The sequence below is a fragment of the Chrysemys picta genome, chromosome 4 (assembly GCF_011386835.1).
Source record: "Chrysemys picta bellii isolate R12L10 chromosome 4, ASM1138683v2, whole genome shotgun sequence".
Taxonomy (NCBI): Eukaryota; Metazoa; Chordata; order Testudines; family Emydidae; genus Chrysemys; species Chrysemys picta.
The window spans coordinates 147,368,747-147,386,117 of record NC_088794.1 but is presented as its reverse complement, the minus strand read 5'-3'; the positions used below and the strand labels follow the sequence as shown (position 1 = coordinate 147,386,117).

The 17,371-nt window shown below is 41.0% G+C and overlaps 1 protein-coding gene across 6 annotated transcripts in view; it reads right to left on the bottom strand.

Annotated features, from left to right (window-relative positions):
• Positions 1-17,371, bottom strand: part of DDHD1 (DDHD domain containing 1) — a 110,812-nt gene that overhangs the window by 70,084 nt on the left and 23,357 nt on the right. For 3 of the 6 annotated variants that reach the window (XM_065593902.1, XM_065593905.1, XM_065593904.1), the window contains exons 2-4: positions 14,926-15,099; positions 7,312-7,413; positions 743-871 (exon numbers count right to left, since the gene is read on the bottom strand). In XM_065593902.1, the coding sequence (XP_065449974.1) occupies positions 743-871; positions 7,312-7,413; positions 14,926-15,099 (405 nt within the window). The remainder of the gene's footprint in view (positions 1-742; positions 872-7,311; positions 7,414-14,925; positions 15,100-17,371) is intronic. The other 3 variants (XM_065593903.1, XM_065593906.1, XM_065593907.1) reach the window with 2 other exon arrangements.

The window sequence follows — 17,371 nt, the reverse complement described above, 5'->3', positions numbered from 1 at the left end:
TTAGGGACTACAGACCCTAGCTGACACCCAGACACCCAGAAAATGAGGACACATGGTGACCCCCTGTGCACATTTTGGTTTAGGGACTTGCCCAGCATCATTAAGAACTCTGTGGCAGGGGCAGGGATAGAATCCAACTATCCAGGGCAGCATTCAACTGCCTTAACCTTTCTCTTTGTACAATCCCCTGCCTCATTCACTACATATCTTTCAACTTCTGCAACAAAATGAGACAGGGTACTATGGACAAAAGCGTCCTTTGCTACATTACCCTTACTCATCACCAGAGCAGGTACATTCTGTGCAGTGAATGAGGCAGGGCTCCAGTGGCAAAACACAGTATGTGATCGTGTAATTAAAAGACCATTGTAATGGCTGCATACTGGGGGGGTCGAATTAAGGTTGCACAGACAACATTAATTCTGGCATTTCTTAGCTTCAGAATGCTCGACTTTGTAACCTTAATGTACTTTAAGTTATATGAAACTATATCAGAGTTATTTGGTAATAAGCTGCAGTAAACCTGTTTTATTCTTAATTACAAATGTGCACGACAACCTAACAGTGCCTTTGAGTTATTCTCCCACCAGAGTGCAATGACAAAAATTAACTATGCATTAGACAAAAATTTCAAACTTGAAATTATGGATGGAACCTGGAATTTTCTTCTCATAGCATTAAGTAACAAACTATTAAAGCAATAATCTTTACAAAATTATTTACAAATGCTGAGAACTATTACCTTTGGAAAATCCCAACTTTTGCGTAACAGTTCTTGCAATTTTAGATGTTGTTGCATCACTGTAAAGATACACTTCATCTACACTGTGCCAGTCCACGTGGTTGCGACTCAACTTGAAACTATGAACAGCTGTGGCAAAAAGGAACAAACCTTTAATTTAAGTGTTAAAAAAATATGGCTTTAAAAACCCAGGTAAGAGAGAGATGCACATAGGTATGACTGAACTCTAGATTTCAACTTAAGTCCATGTATAAAGGTAAATGTTTCTTCTTACCTTTATATTTTGGATCTACCAGTCCATATCAATTGGGTAGTTCCTTTTGGGAATCCTCCCACACCCTTTTTTTTTGGGGGGGGGGGGGGAGGGGAGAGTAGGGAGGAGAGGCTCCCTAAGGGAGAATACCCTTAGCTGAAAGGAAAACATGAATGCTCTCTCTCTCTCTCTCACTCACACACACACAAATTCTGCCACACTGCCCAAGAGCAAAAAGAAAAATTGAGATCCACATCCACAAGGTGAAAGTGTTTGCTGAAAGCTGTACCATTGAGACACCGGGGGGCTGAGGTGGATGCACCTCCCAAAATAATGCTTGAGTAAGTTGATGCAGTGGTAGGTGTACGCTTGTGCTCATAATGTTACACTCATGCCATCTGTTTGTACAGCTCGTAGGCACTATGGGGTAATACAAACAAATAATAATGCTAATAATGAACATTCTTTCCGGTCTCCATTACTAGCAATGAATGTTAACACATGCAGTCACTTTGGGGACCATATCGTACTAAGTTTATGAATGTTTTATGTATTTTGTGGGCCAGTGATTGTAAGCTACTCTATTGGGTGTGGGGGAGGGTTACCACTGTTCCTCCAAGAACTGAAAGGGTGGAAAGACTTAGGCTTATGAGAGCCCCATGAGATAGAAAACATACCAGGATCCACCTAAGCGTAAAGAAAGCATTAAAAGTTTCTATAAGCTTTCTCTGTAATGCTTTTAACCGAAGAATAAATTTATTTTGCTTTGTGAAAGCTGGTTGGTAATTAGTATACACCACTGCAGCCCTTGGAGAAAGGTTAACCACAGTTGCTGGACCTGGGTCAGATTTGCTGGGGAAATCACAGTGAGACGCAGAGGGACTGCACCCTGAATCTGGAGAGGAAGAGACACATGGGTCTCCGTCTGAGAGAGGCGACAGCCAGGAAGCCCAAAACCTTGATGAAGACTGAGGGGTTGAGGTGGTGGTGGCGGGGATCAAAGATAACCCTGAAACTGGGACATATATAGTGGCATTTATGACGGTGGGGAATTGCCAGTGAAGTGCCAACAGCAGCGAAAGCAAGTACTATAGAAGGGAAAAGCACAGAGAAAAGTCTCAGTCTTTTCAAGACTGGAACAGCGAAAAGAGATGGTAAAATGAGTTATGAACAGCTGAAAAAAGGTTGTCTAATTGAGATATGCAGAGAAAGGCAACTCATCTCTGAAGAAAGGACAAAGGCATAACTAATCAACTTGTTATACTCTGGAGGACCAGAAAAAAGAATGATGGTCTAGGACAGTGGTAAGCAATCGGCGGTCCATCAGGGTAATCTGATTGCGCGCCGTGAGACATTTTGCTAATGTTGACCGCCCGCAGGCACGGCCTCCTGCAGCTCCCAGTGGCTGCGGTTCGCCGTTCACAGCTAATGGGAGCTGCGGGAAGTGGGGGCCAGCATATCGCTGCGGCCTGCCGCTTCCCACAGCTCACATTGTCTGGGAACAGCGAACCACGGCCACTGGGAGCTGCGGGGGGGGGGGGGGGGGGGTGGTGGCGTGCCTGTGGACGGTCAACGCCATCAAAATGTCTCATGGCCCGCAATCTGATTACCCTGATGGCTGCATGAGGCCCACAGGTTGCCCACCACTGGTCTAGGATCACAGAGAACATCCAGCCCACTGTCAGAGTCCAGCAGGCGGGGAAAATCTTGGAGACACTAGAAGGGATCAGGGAAGAGGCAGACAGAGACAGCAGCCATGTTCTATCCAGAACAAAGAGATACTGGATAGATCTACAGTTAGAGCAACAGAAGCTGGATGGGGACATGGTGTGTCTGGAAACCCAGCTGCTTGCTGGCAGGGAGAGAGAGAGAGAGAGAGAGAGAGAGCAGTCTGGGAGAAGCAGCATCAGCACAAGGGGGAGAGAAGGACAAGGAACGTCAACATGAGCTCGAAATGGAGAGACTGCGCCAGTAAAATACTGATCCAGTAGGTGGATCCAAACCCCATATACCCAGTGGATGGCACAGACTCCAAATTATTTCCTCACTTTAGAGAAGAGGATGATATGAATGTGCTTCCAAATCCTTTTGAAATGGGATATGAATTGAACAAGATGGGACGTAAGGACATGGTATGGGGTCTGGCTCTGCTACTGTCAGGGAAGGCCTTAGACACTTTCACCCATATGGACAGCGAGGGTGATAGAGATAATAGGCTCTATAAACAAGCTTTCTTGCAAAAGTTTAAATTGACCCCTCTCCCCCACGGGTACAGAAGTTCAGAAAACAGGGGATATGAACTATGATGAGGTTGCAACTTGGATTAGGGGATATATCAGAAAATGGAGAACTGGTTGTGAGGGTACCACATGCAAGTGATTGATTTCCTTGTCTACACCAGGATTTAGACTATTGACTAGGTTTTTTATGACAGGTGAAGAGGTGTCCTCTGTTTCCTATTTGAGGCCGCTGAAGAGGATTGCTTTCTGTTCTCATGAATTCATTCAGGGAAAGGTTGAACTATTATGCCTTGAACAATTACATTTCAGAGTTTAAGTCAATTACATTACAAGACCGCTACACAGAAATGAGCATTCATGCCCGTTCCTGCTGTATGATTTTTGGTCTCATTGTCAGGGTATGTGGGTATGCCATCTGATGATAAATTAAGTCAGCACAAAGGGCAGCAATGAATTAAAAGAGGATGAAAACATACCCATGATACAAAACTGCTTTTCAGTCAAATAAGTGAAACTATATAGTTGCTTGGGATTGGTGGCTCCAAAGGACAGAAAAATAAGTTTTAGTTCTGAAACAGAAGCAGAAATATTTTTAAGTGGCAGAAAAACCAAAGAGGAGGTATGTGGATTTAGGATGACCTTTGGCACGTGTAAAAGGCCACTTTATATAATCATTCAGTGGATTATTGAATGATACTTCCATTTAAAGTTAGCCACTGTAATCTTAGGACTCCATGCTCACTTTGTTTCTAAGAGCAGGTATGAGACCGTGTCCAAGGACCTCTGCTTGGAGTTGAGAAGGGAAAGGAGGGCTCCATGCCATACTTCTTCTTCATGACATCACCGAATTCCCTGTGTGGGGGCTGTGGCTCTGAGTTGGAAGGAGATTAGGAGGACTGGGAACAGAGGCAGACAACTTTCCTAGGTATCTCTGTGGAATTCTTTCCTCCCCAAAATCCATGATCACAGTAGTGTATATTTATTTCATACCAAGTCTGCAAGAACTGATGCTGCTTCCCAGTTCATGCTGTGGAACATCACACTGAAGTGAGTCTCTGGGGAAGCTGGGGATCAACTTGGAAATGTGGCCCCTGCAAATGCCATTATGTTCAGGTACTGTAGCAAGCTGGGATCTGGGTTAGGCAGCAGTGCAGTGGCAAGACACCTGTTGTGGAAGTTCCTTGCTTTTGGACAAATGGTGGCCTGGGCTGGCAGAATCCTTGACCTCTTCCTAGGACCAAACCCTGCCTTCCTAATGGCCGGATTCCACAGAAACGCCACAAGTTTCCACTAACCTACTTGGGTTATGGAGAATGGGGACCCCAACATTTACTGCTACATTATTCTCCAAAAAAGTATAGACTGAATGGCACCTTGTTTGCTTCCCAGCTGTCAAAGAGCAACTAAGAGCCACACACTAAGGGTGTCATAAGGAGGAGAGAGAAAACTTGTTCACCTTAGCCTCTAAGGATAGAACAAACAGCAATGGGTTTAAACTACAGCAAGGGAGGTCTAGGTTGGACATTAGGAAAAAGTTCCTAATTGTCAGGGTGGTTAAACACTGGAATAAATTGCCTAGGGAGGTTGTGGAATCTCCATCTCTGGAGATATTTAAGAGTAGGTTAGATAAATGTCTATCAGGGATGGTCTAGACAGTATTTGGTCCTGCCATGAGGGCAGGGGACTGGACTCGATGACCTCTTGAGGTCCCTTCCAGTCCTAGAATCTATAAATCTATGTATTGTAAAAAGCAAGCAAAAAGTGCAACAATATTTCTCTGCATATTTAGCATTGGATATAAAACTAATGTTAAAGATTAGGGCCTATTTTCGCCATGAGCAGCATGTAGATCTACCACTGACATTCAGTAGAACTGTCTGAGTCCATCATGTGAGAATACAGTATATTCCCTTTTGTCTGTTGAGTTCAAAGTTAAATACCTTTTAAAATAAATATTTGAAAAGCATTTGCTCATCTTGCACTTGCTAACCAGAACCAAAGTGTAAAATTTATTGCTTTTTATTTCTTCTGTAAAAATCTACAAAAATCAATCCAGATAACTGCAATCCCTGAAGTGCTGTAGCAATTAATGTAACAATTGTGCAAAAAGGAAACCCTCTTCGGTCAGATCTAATATCCAAAGGAGAGGGACGCTTTAACAAATTTACTTTTAATTTTTATCTCTACATGTTCACACATTATATATTTATTTATAAAAATGTTTCATTTTGGAAGTTTTGTGGATAATAGTAACACAGGCTTCATCTCTGCTTCCACATTATCAACCACATGCAACAAGGTGAAGGAGATGCAGATGCGTTATGAAATCTAGAACCAAATTCTCCTCTTAAATACATGCATGATTTCCTAGTGACATCAGCAGGAGTTCCATAGTATAACCAGGAGTAACATCTGGCCATTTGTCTGGACAATTCTGAAGTCCTGATACATAAAGTTGAGGCTAAAATCTCTGCTGATCTAAAATGCAGTTTTATTTTTAAAGAAACAAAAGCGTTGCCATTCAACCTAAAAAGACCATTGTTCTTAAGTAAATAGGGCTGTTCTAAATTGTTCACATTATTTACATTATACCTCAATTTATTCCTTGGCATATCAATTTGTCAGTGTCACAATATACCACTTTTAATTAAATGCATTGAAGATCACAATTGCACGTTTGGGTAAACCAAGTGTTACTATTAGAGTTATATTTCTTGTACATAAGTAAAAATGCAGGACAACAGTACAATTATTAAATGATTACAGATCCAATCCCACAAAGATTTACTCGTGCTTTATTTTACATACTGCAAGTAATCCCAAAAAATGTTTTGAAGTTAGAAAGGCCAACCTTTATGCTCCTCAGTTTCCCAATTTTTAACATGGGACTCCTTGTTTATCTTTGTAAAGAGCTTTGAGTCCCATCGATGAAAAGTGGTACACAAGAGCTAAATATGAACAGCTTGCTTTCAGAGATTTTCATTTTGGACTCAATTAAGGAAAATGCAATTAAAGAAGTCAGAGGGGCAATATTTTTATGTGCCAAATGATATAGTCTTTTGGGTGAGACATACTTAAACACATCTATATCCAGGGTCATCCAGATCTAGGCGAATACAGGGACAAGTCACAATAACGTCACAGCTACCATCTAAATTTAAACTGTAGGTCTAGGGTGGGATTTTCAAACTCACTCAGTATAGGGCTAACTCTGCTCCCCCTGAAGTCAACAGGATTTTACCATTGGCTTCAAAAGGAGCAGAAGTAAGCCAATGCTGAGTGGGACTTTTGAAAACCTACCCCTAATCACTAACGGTTCTTAAGGATCCATCCTGTTTATGAAGTGCACTGATTTACATCATGTGAGTTCAATTACTTAAATTCCACGTTTCTTTTTCTGAGGAATAATGTCCTGATCCCATGTGCAACAGCCTTCCCTTTCTCTTTCAATTGCCTGAAGCCTCACTTCAGATCAGCGCTGACTCCCATTGCAAAATATTAATTTAATAAAGAAAAGGAAAACATACATACAGTGCAACTAAGTGAAAAAACACAGAAATCTACATTTTTAAAATGTCAAAAAAATTTAAAAAAAGGAGAAACACGATGAATGTTACACAAAAAAAGTGATCACACAAAAAAGCAACCTTTTAATTCTATCTAGTGTTTCTTTCCTTTAGCTCCTATTTCTTCTGACATAATTTATCTCTAGGTCACATCTACTTGTGATTGTAAGCTCTTTGGTGCAGTGACCCTGTCTCATTGACTGAAAAGCTCCATACATACCAACAGTGCTGCAAAAATAAATAATGTTTAATTTTTTCATAATTGTCACAAACACTGTAACGAAGTGTTAGCACATATATATATTGTTAGTTTCTACTTTTCTCTAAGAGTCACAATGCTTCTACTTTTCCTCTAAGATTCAAAATGCTTTTTCTTCCCCTTCTGAGGGAAGATGACGCAAGAACTGGAAGCACAGAGATCTAACACATTTCACTGAAATATACAAGCTACAATTTAAAGCTTCCTAAGCCAGGAGGAAACTACAAGAAAGAAATCTACAATTACTGTACCTTGGGAACGCTTTCGTTTAAGACATGCAGCATCTGTACTCTCCTTATATCCTCTCCATTTGAACAGAGAAGGGAGGGAGAAGGGAGGGAGGTGGTAGACAACTAAAAGTAAAAACACTGAGCTTCAAAGTAAAATTTTAAAAAGGGGCATCATTTCTCTTTTCATTAGTATCATCATCACTGAAATGAATTGTCAGATTTGGAAAATCAAAAATACTGCAAGCATATAATTTTTTTTTTAAATGGATTTTGTAGCAAAAATGTCAATTCATCTTAGCCAAATGTTATTTCTTCAGTTCTCATAAAACAAACATTTATATCATCCTGGGTATGGCACATCTAACACCATCAGTAAAAGACAAACCATGCTGCAATGTGATTATCAACTCACTCAGTGCCTTTGCATTAGCACGTACAAAAACAAAATGTAGTATATTCGTGCAATGGGTAGTATGCAGGAATCTTAAAAGTAATCTGTAAACAATAAAAAAGTTAGTAGCTTTAAGGACAGCTGCTGGATGCCTCCCTCAGTAGTATGAGGATATGGTCATGGGAAGTTAGTTAGGCTAAAATATCCTACTGTTTTCCTGTTTCATAGTCTGTAAACAGCTGCCTCTCACAGTCAGACAGCCCAGCATACACTCTGCTTGAGATATCCCTTCCATTCCTGAACAACACTGGAGTTTTCTCATGGTGGTAAGGCAAGTCCATCATTTTTGTAAGGTTTTCATTAGTCTTGTTTCATTCCTTCTAGGATATAAAACAAGACTATTGAAAAGAAAACCCTGGGACTACTTTGCAACATTTGATGGCCTTACCTTACCCTCATAGGGGGGCACCAGTGCTGTTCAGTTATGGAAGGGACACCCTGAGAGGAATGAAAGTTACGGTATCCCACCAGGCGGAAAGTTAGGTGATCTGGAAGAAACTGCTCTCACACACCTGTGAAACAGGAAAACAATAGGTACCTTAAAGGTCAGTTTTGATTAACTGCTATTGTATTTATTTGGGGCTTCCAGCAGCTAGTCTGAAAGTGAGGCTCTCCCCCAAAATTGACTCTGTAAAAATGGCATCTTCTTACTCAGTACAACTGTTCTGTATGTATTCATTCAATCATATCTTCTTTCTTTAGTGACTAAGGCCAGCCTACATAGTATCTCAGTCCACACTAGCTGGGGCGTAAATTCTAATGCACAGTAGCATGTTGTGCACTAATTAGTAGGTGAGGACCCTGCTAGCACACACTAAGGCTATGTCCTCACTACGGGGTGGGGAGGGTGGGAAATGTCAATTTAAGATACGCAAATTCAGCTACGCTTTCGACGTATTGGAGCCGACTTACCCCGCTGTGAGGATGGCGGCAAATCTACCTCCGCGGCTCCCCCGTCGACGGCGCTTACTCCTACCTCCCCTGGTGGAGTACAAGCGTCGATTCGGGGATCGAATGTCGCGTCCCGACGAGACGCGATAATTCGATCCCCGAGAGATCGATTTCTACCCGCCGATTCAGGCGGGTAGTGTAGGCGTAGCCTAAAAGTTCCCTACCACAGGTTAACTTAGTACTGCTTGAAACAGGACTACATTAACTTGCACTAAAGAACTTTTAGTGAGTGCCAGCAGGGTTCACATGGGTCAGCTAATGTGCTAGATGCTGGTGTGCACTAGAATTTACACCCCAATTAGTGGGGACAAGCCTTAAGGAAGCTTTCCCTTTTATTAAAGAAACCTTTTAGCTCCAGAAAGCCAATATGGCTAAGAATATGTGATTAAATTCTGAGAGAACGAAATGGATTCTCTATTCTGGTTCCTGAATCAACAAAATCACTACGTTCCAATTGAAGGGACAGGTAAAACTTCCACAACCCCACTAAAAACAATGGGCCTCATTCCTCCTTTCACGTAGATCAGTATAAACTGGGAGGAGATCCACCATGTGAAGAAAGTTACAGAAGTGTAAAGCTGATGTATGAGAGCAGAGAATCAAGCTCAAAAGGGCTGCACTTGGGTAACTGAAGAGAGAATTTGGTCTGCAGTCTGTCACTGCCTGATGATTATACACTAGTCAGGAAATACCTGGTTTTACTTTCCCAGGTTGAATTTGTCAGGTTGGCAATTAATCAAAAAATCCTCCTTAAAAAAAAAAAAAAAAAAAAAATTAGGGATGTCAAGCAATTAAAAATTAATTTTGATTAATTGCGCAATTAAAAAAGTTAATCGTGATTAATCACGCTGTTAATAGATTACCATTTATTTAGATATTTTTGGATGTTTTCTACATTTTCAAAGATATTGATTTCAATTACAACACAGAATACAAAGTGTATGTACGGTACTCATTTCATATTATTTTTATTACAAATATTTGCACTATAAAAAACAAAAGAAATAGTATTTTTTCAATTCCCCCATGGCAAGTACTGTAGTGCAATCTCTTTATCATGAAAGTTGAATTTACAAATATAGAATTATGTTAAAAAAAACTGCATTCAAAAATAAAGCGATGTAAAACTTTAGAGCCTGCAACTCCACTCAATCCAACTCCTTGTTCAGCCAAGTTTGTTTACATTTGCAGGAGATAATGCTGCCTGCTTCTTGTTTACAGTGTCACCTGAAAGTGAGAAAAAGGTGTTCTCATGGCACTGTTGTAGCCGGCATCACAAGATATTTACGTGCCAAATGCCCTAAAGATTCACATGTTCCTTCATGCTTCAACCACCATTCCAGAGGACATGTCCATGCTGATTAAGGGTTCTGCTCGATAACGATCCAAAGCGTGCAGACCGATGCATGCTCATTTTCAGCATCTGAGTCAGATGCCACCAGGAGAAGGTTGATTTTTTTTTTTTTTTGGTGGTGGTTTGGGTTCTGTAGTTTCCGCATTGGACTGTTGCTCTTTTAAGACTTCTGAAAGCATGCTCCACACCAAGTCCCTCTCAGATTTTGGAAGGCACTTCAGATTCTTAAACCTTCGGTCGATGCTGTAGCTATCTTTAGAAATCTCACATAGGCACTTTCTTTGCGTTTTGTCAAATCTGCAATGAAAGTGTTCTTAAAAGAAACAACATGTGCTGGGTCATCATCCGAGCCTGCTATAACATGAAATATACGGCAGAATGCAGGTAAAACAGAGCAGGGGACATATGATTCTCCCCCAAAGAATTCAGTCACAAATTTAATTAACGCATTTTTTTTTAACGAGTGTCATCAGAATGGAAGCATGTCCTCTGGAATGGAGACCAAAGCATGAAGGGGCATACAAAAGCATATCTGGCACGTAAATACTTGCAATGCCGGCTACAAAAGTGCCATGTGAAGGCCTGTCCTCACTTTCAGGTGACGTAAATAATAAGCAGGCAGCATTATGTCCCGTAAATGTAAACAAACGTGTTTGTCTTCGCGATTGGCTGAAGAAGAAGTAGGACTGAGTGGACTTGTAGGCTCTAAAGTTTTACATTGTTTTGCTTTTGAGTGCAGTTATGTATCAAAAAATGTACATTTGTAAGTTGCACTTTCACGATAAAGAGATTGCACTATAGTACAGTAACTCCTCACTTAAAGTCGTCCTGGTTAATGTTGTTTTGTTGTTACGTTGCTGACCAATTAGGGAACATGCTCATTTCAAGTTGCCCAATGCTCCCTTATAACGTTATTTGGCAGCTGCCTGCTTTGTCCACTGCTTGCAGAAAGAGCAGCCCATTGGAGATAGCTGGTGGGGGCTTGGAACCAGGGTGGACTGGTAGCATCCCATTTAGCAACCCGTGTGGCAGCCGGCCAGCAGGCTATCAATTGCCGGCAGTTCAGCAGTCCCTCCCCCCACTGCCATGTGCTCCTCCTGCCCTCTTGGGAGCCTTCTGCTTGTTGTGCGGAGTTGGGGTGGGGAAAGAGGAGGACTAATGTCAGGGTGTCCCCCTCCCCCCTGCTTACCCCATCTCCATAGAGCGGGGGGGGGGGGGGGGACGACACACGACAGGGCTCAAGATGGAGGGAGCTGCTGGCAGCTGCTGTCTCAACTTGCTGATCTACTTAAAAAGGCAATGTACTTAGAGTGGGGTCAGCGTACGTAAAGGAGCAATGCACTCTCTCACACACACATAGGGTGTGTGTGTCTGTCAGCCATGCTGTATTCCCTCCCTCCATTTGTGCTGCCTTGTAGAGTGTGAGGCTAGATTAACAACATGTTAACGCTTGAGGACTCAGCTGAGTGCTAGTTCATCATTTAGCAGTGTGTACGGCATTAAATTGTTTAAAACTTACTCTGTGTGTGTATATATATATTTTATAAATAAATAAAATAAACAACAGTCTTTTATCTGGTGAAAAAAATTTCCCTGGAACCTAACCACCCTGCCCCATTTACATTAATTCTTATGGGGAAATTGGATACTCTTAACATCGTTTTGCTTAAAGTCACATTTTTCAGGAATAACTACAATGTTAAGCGAGGAGTTACTGTACTTGTATGAGGTGAATTGAAAAATACTATTTCTTTTATCATTTTTAAAGTGCAAATATTAGTAATACAAATAATATAAAGTGAGCATTGTACACTTTGTATTGTGTTATAATTGAAATCAACATATTTGAAAATGTAGAAAAACATCCAAAAATATGTAATAAATTTCACTTGGTATTCTATTGCTTAACAGTGTGATTAAAACTTCGATTAATCACAGTAAATTTTTCTAATCGTGATTAATTTTTTTGAGTTAATCATGTGAGTTAACTGCGATTAATCGACAGCCCTAAAAAAATGTTTCTGATCTGATCAATCCGATCTGGATTTACTGAAGCAAACAAACAAGGTAGCCCACAATGCAATTTTTACAGAGTCAGTTATTGGAGTACAGCCGCATTTTAAACATGCAAGCGCATAACAAAAACAAATATGTGGTAAGTGAAGGTTTCCAACATGAAACTCACTCAATTTCAAAAAAAGTAAATTTCAAAATTCATTTAAATGAATAAGACCTATGCTAAACTGCCTCAGAGTGATTTTCAGAGTGATTTCCTGACCTACGAAGAAAGGTTGAAAAAAACGGACTTGTTTAATCTGAAGAAGATAGGATCGAAGGGGTACAAGATAACCGTCTTAAAGTATGTAAAAGATTGTTATCAAGAGGAGGGTGATAAATTGTTCTCCTTATCCACTAAGAACAGGACAAGAACTAACAAGCTTAAATTGCAGCAAGCAAGATTTAGGTTAGACATTAGGAAACTCTTCCTAACTGCAAGGGTATTTAAGCACTGGAACAAATACCTAGCAAGATTGTGGAATATCTGTCATTGGAGGTTTTTAAGACTAGATAAGACAAACACCTATCAGGGATGGTCTACATAATACTTTGTCCTGCCTCAATACAGGGGGCTGGACTAGATGACCTATTGAGGTCCCTTCCAGTCTTACATTTCTGTGATTCTAATTTTATGAGGCTTAAAGAAGGAAATCCCACCATGGGCAGGTTATTCCATTAGGGGGTTTCCTGCACCTCCCTAAAGCATCCAGTACTCGCCACTGCAAGAGACAGGACACCTGACTAATGGACTATACCCTAATCTAGCAAAGCAATTCTTACTTGCCCACCTACCATTGATATGTCTTAAAGGTCCTGCATAATTCATGGTTATTTTCCTTGATGAGGGATTGGAATCTAGGATCAGAACTAAGGAAAGGGATAACTTGACTCAGGCTTCCTCCTCCTACAGAGTGGGACATTCCCCTGAAGGGAAAACACAGAACTAAGAAAGACACTGCTATGAGAGTAACACTTGGGCTATGGCTCTAGGTATTATGCCCTTCACAACTGGTGCATATGGAACGCACTGCGATGACTTTCTGCAACACAGCAAATACGAATACATTTGCTCTCCTTGGCACTTTTTTGGGGGTTCACATCTACTGGGATTATTCATGTCTAAAGAGAGAGCAGCATCACTTGGCATATACTTAAGCAGTGTGATTCTACTCCAAGTGCTGCACTGTGGGATTGCAGAAAAATGGAGTGAGAAACATCTGATAAGCTATTCATTTATTTTCTGCAGAGGATCAGATGGGCAATGGCAACAGAAGAGAAGATGAAACGGTAGTGAGGATGTGCCTCAATCACTAGAATAAAGGATACCACAGACCGTCCCAGGGTTTTCAAGCCAAATCAGGGAGAAAAAGTTGCCCCTAAAATGAAAGCAGTTAAAAGGAACTAAACTACTTCCTGTCTACAGGGAGTGAGGGGGATTTCTGCCCTGAAATTCTTCAGCCTACAGCCACCTTCTGCATATGGCTGGGGCCAGCTCCAATAGTATAATCTGGATTACTGATGTCTGGTATACAAACAATGTGCTTTTTTTTTTTACTATAGGTTAGTTTTTAAAATAGAGATTAATATTCCATAGTATATTTTGCGAAAGTAATTAAGTCTCACTATTCTGCTGTTAAATCTTTGCTGAGAATTTAGGACTTCTGTTGCTGATTTGTTAGCATCAGCAAATTTCTGCAGTGCTCTCAATAAACAGTACAGCTATGAGTGACAATTAGAGGTCTCGTCTACCATCAGTTAGTATTAATGAGAGCTACATATGAGCCTTAAGAAGATAAGACTGCTTATTGTAGCACACTATTATATCAATTGTAGCAGATGTATACAAAACATTTAATGAATTTATACACATAATACACCACTTTTCCAATTAACTACTCAGGGGAACACTTCCAAGCACAGGGCCACTTTCTGTAATTTCTGTCCAAAGTATTTTTAAATGTATATTTTAAAAAAAAGTTTAACAGTAAAGTTGTCTTAATAAAAAAAATAAATTCTAAAGCGCTATTTAATTAATTTATATTTTGAAGCCCCTGTAATTGCAGTCCTTGGTTTAATGGGAACTTGACAAATAGTGGCAAGCAAGGACAAAAACTAGAAAGTTAAGAATACTGAATTTTTGTTGTGCTGTACTTACCCAGAGCAACTGATTCTACTGCCTGTGGTAATTAGTTCAACAACAGTAATTTCAGCGGGGTGATCTTAAAAATGTGAAATCACTTTGACTCTTAACCTTGAGAAACATCAGCTCAGTGTTTTCAGCCTGGTCATTAAAATACAGGGATTTCCATCACAAAAGCAACACACAGAATTTAATAAAATTGCAAACAACGCTGATAAAGTCCTGTATTGAGCCAGAATGAAAAATGAAATATCTGATCTGTGAAAATGATGCTCCCTTCAGGGTAGAATTAAGGTGGACTTTTAGAGCCAGTTTAGACTGAGGTCATCAGCACTTTTCTTGGCCCATGGACAGAAAAGTTTAGTTTCAAGTGAGACTTTCAGATACAATAAAAAGCCACAACATGAAATGAGGCAAAATGGGGATATGACAAGAAATTCACCCATGATTTTAGTTTTACATAGAATGCTGTGAATGGTACCATTTTTGTGATTCAGTAATAAATCCTAGAACCATCAAGCTACGTTGAAAAATGGGAAAAGCAACCAGAGCAAATAATTGCTAGTCGCCATGCAAGATTACAGAAACACTAAACATTCATATTAATAGAAATCTGTTTCACAACCACAGTAATACAAATAAATAATAATGGTATGAACAACAGTTCAGGCAATATCTTACCCTCTTTCCCATCTACAGGTTTTGATACTTCCATATCAAAGTTCTCTTGCATTTGTTGGCCTTTGAAACAACTGAGATGTTCTTGTTCTATTAGATTACTTTCTTCTTCTTCTAATGGCTGCCATGTACCATCAATAAACCACTGCCCACGCATTACAGGGATTTTATCCGTTTCTAAAAAGCAAACAGGAGGGATTTAGCATTCAACATACCAGAAATTGGCACTAAAGTAAAAGAATTCAAATTTTGTTATGTTTTGATGACAATCTAACTTCACGGTTGGAACCCTTAATATGGTAATTGCTGTTGACTTATTACTAAAAAGTAACTTTTCCTTTGGGGCCCAATTCAATATTTTTAAAATGGTCCAATTTACATGCTGGCAAGAAGCTGATTTTTAGGGATTTCTTCAGTATGGAAGCCAGAGATTCTATTAAAACATAAAACTGCATTCTCACTAAGGGCCAAATTTTTAGTCTCACTCCAAACTCTAAATCTGCATGAAACTATTTGTATTTACAAAACGAATAGCTGGGCATTCATCGTCCCAATTTGCACACAAAACATCAGAGGCCTGTGCTGAAAGTTTGCACCCAAGTGTATCCTTATAGTCATTAGTGGCTGTTGCCCAATGTAAGTGGAGGATCTGCAGGTAGCAATCTGCAACCCCTTCCCATTTTCAAGCTAATATTATATTCAAAGTGAAAAACTGGCACACTGTAGTCAGGGGTGTCACCATGAAGTGTTTCAGTGGAGGACAAAGGAGTTGGGGGAGAAGTGGGAAGCAAAAAGTGCATCCTCTCCCCCTCTCAAAATGAAGAGCTGGGACACTTTTACATAAAGGGCACAGTAGGAGAACAATTTTTATTCCTTTGTGACCATTGTGCTGTTCACTCCTAGTCCCAAATCATTCACCTCAAATCTCTTACCCTTTCATCACTCCTACGCTCTCTCTCTCTTTCGGACACCTACACCTCCTCCATACCCAGGCTCAGAACTCTTCCTCCTCCTACCTCACACCCATCAACATCAAGCTCCAACACCCCACTTTCCCTCTGTTCAGAACGCGCACACACACGCTTGCTGGGAATGGAAAAGCAGGAACAAAAGCTGAAAAGAGCATATTCTCTTTCCTCATGGCTCAACTGATGTAGTTCCACAAAAGCCTATATTCCTGGCTCTGTGCCTCCTCTTTTGGTGCCTTCCATCTAATGTACTGCTGAGCCAGAAGTCCTTGGTGGAAGTCAGTTGTCCTGTAGTCTTGGGGCTCGAGCAGACCACGCCTCACCAGAAGTCCCTCAGAGGAACCAGGTGAGCCACTGATTTCTTACAAAGGTAGGCTTCAAAGAGGGGAGCTAAGAAAACAACTGGGGCATGCATAGCATGCGTATATACAGCTAAACAAATTTAGACATGTTCTGTATGTCTGGGAGCTAAGAACTCTAGACAACGACAAGGAGTTCTTCAGAAAGAGACTAACAAAGAACATGGCTTCATTATTGAAAAGAGCCAGGCCCCCCTGGAAAGAGATTTTTTTGGGAGAATGGAGAAAGCAGCTCTCCTCTGGACAGTTTGTCAACAGCTAGGGGGAAATGAAAAGAAACAAATGGAGGCACAGACAAGGACTGTAAGCGTTATCACCACTAAGTTTTCCCATTTGTCATTAGGAGTTCTAACCAACTGTAGTAAGGTTCTCTTCAGAACTTGCCCACATGAGAGTAAGGCAGACGTTCTATATTTTATTCTTTGTTTTTACCAGTATTTTCTCCTTTTTGTTTACAAGATACCGCTTAGTTTTTCTGAGCTTTCCATCTAACAATACACACACTGCATTGAGGTATAATCCTTACAAGTTCATGGGAGAACCAAGAGGGCTAGATCTCTCAAGCATTCGAATACCATCGCTATAGAGCGCATACCTGTGTGCACTACATTGGAAAAGCTATTCGAAAAACGTTTTCACAGGAGGTTCACCAGAGGGAGAAGCTGCTTCCAGAGCCTCCTGAATGGCAACCATCTTCCTGTCTCCCTGTAGCAGAGAGCTGGGACGTAACGGGAGGGGAAAGGAAAGCGGGAGAAATGCAGCTACAGCCACTTTGGGAGCGGAGCGTCAACTGGTTCTGGGGCAGCTAGGTATAGCTGGGGGTGGATGGGTGGTGATCCTGGGCTGTTGAGGCAGTCAGGGTACTAGGGTGGTCTGCAGTGTTAGGAGTGTGTGGGATAGCTTGGCACAGCTGGGGGGTGGGTAGAGTAGAAGGCTTGCAGCAGCTGGAGGATTAGTGATGGGAGCTTGTTGCAGATGGCCTGGGAGGAGCCTAGGGCTACAGTTAGCTTCCTTCACTTGGTGCTGCCAGCTGCTGAAGAAGCAACAAGAGAAACCTCCTAAGATGCCTGCAGAGTATGCATCACAGAGTCCACTAGTGACTAGGAGAACTGCAGGCACCCC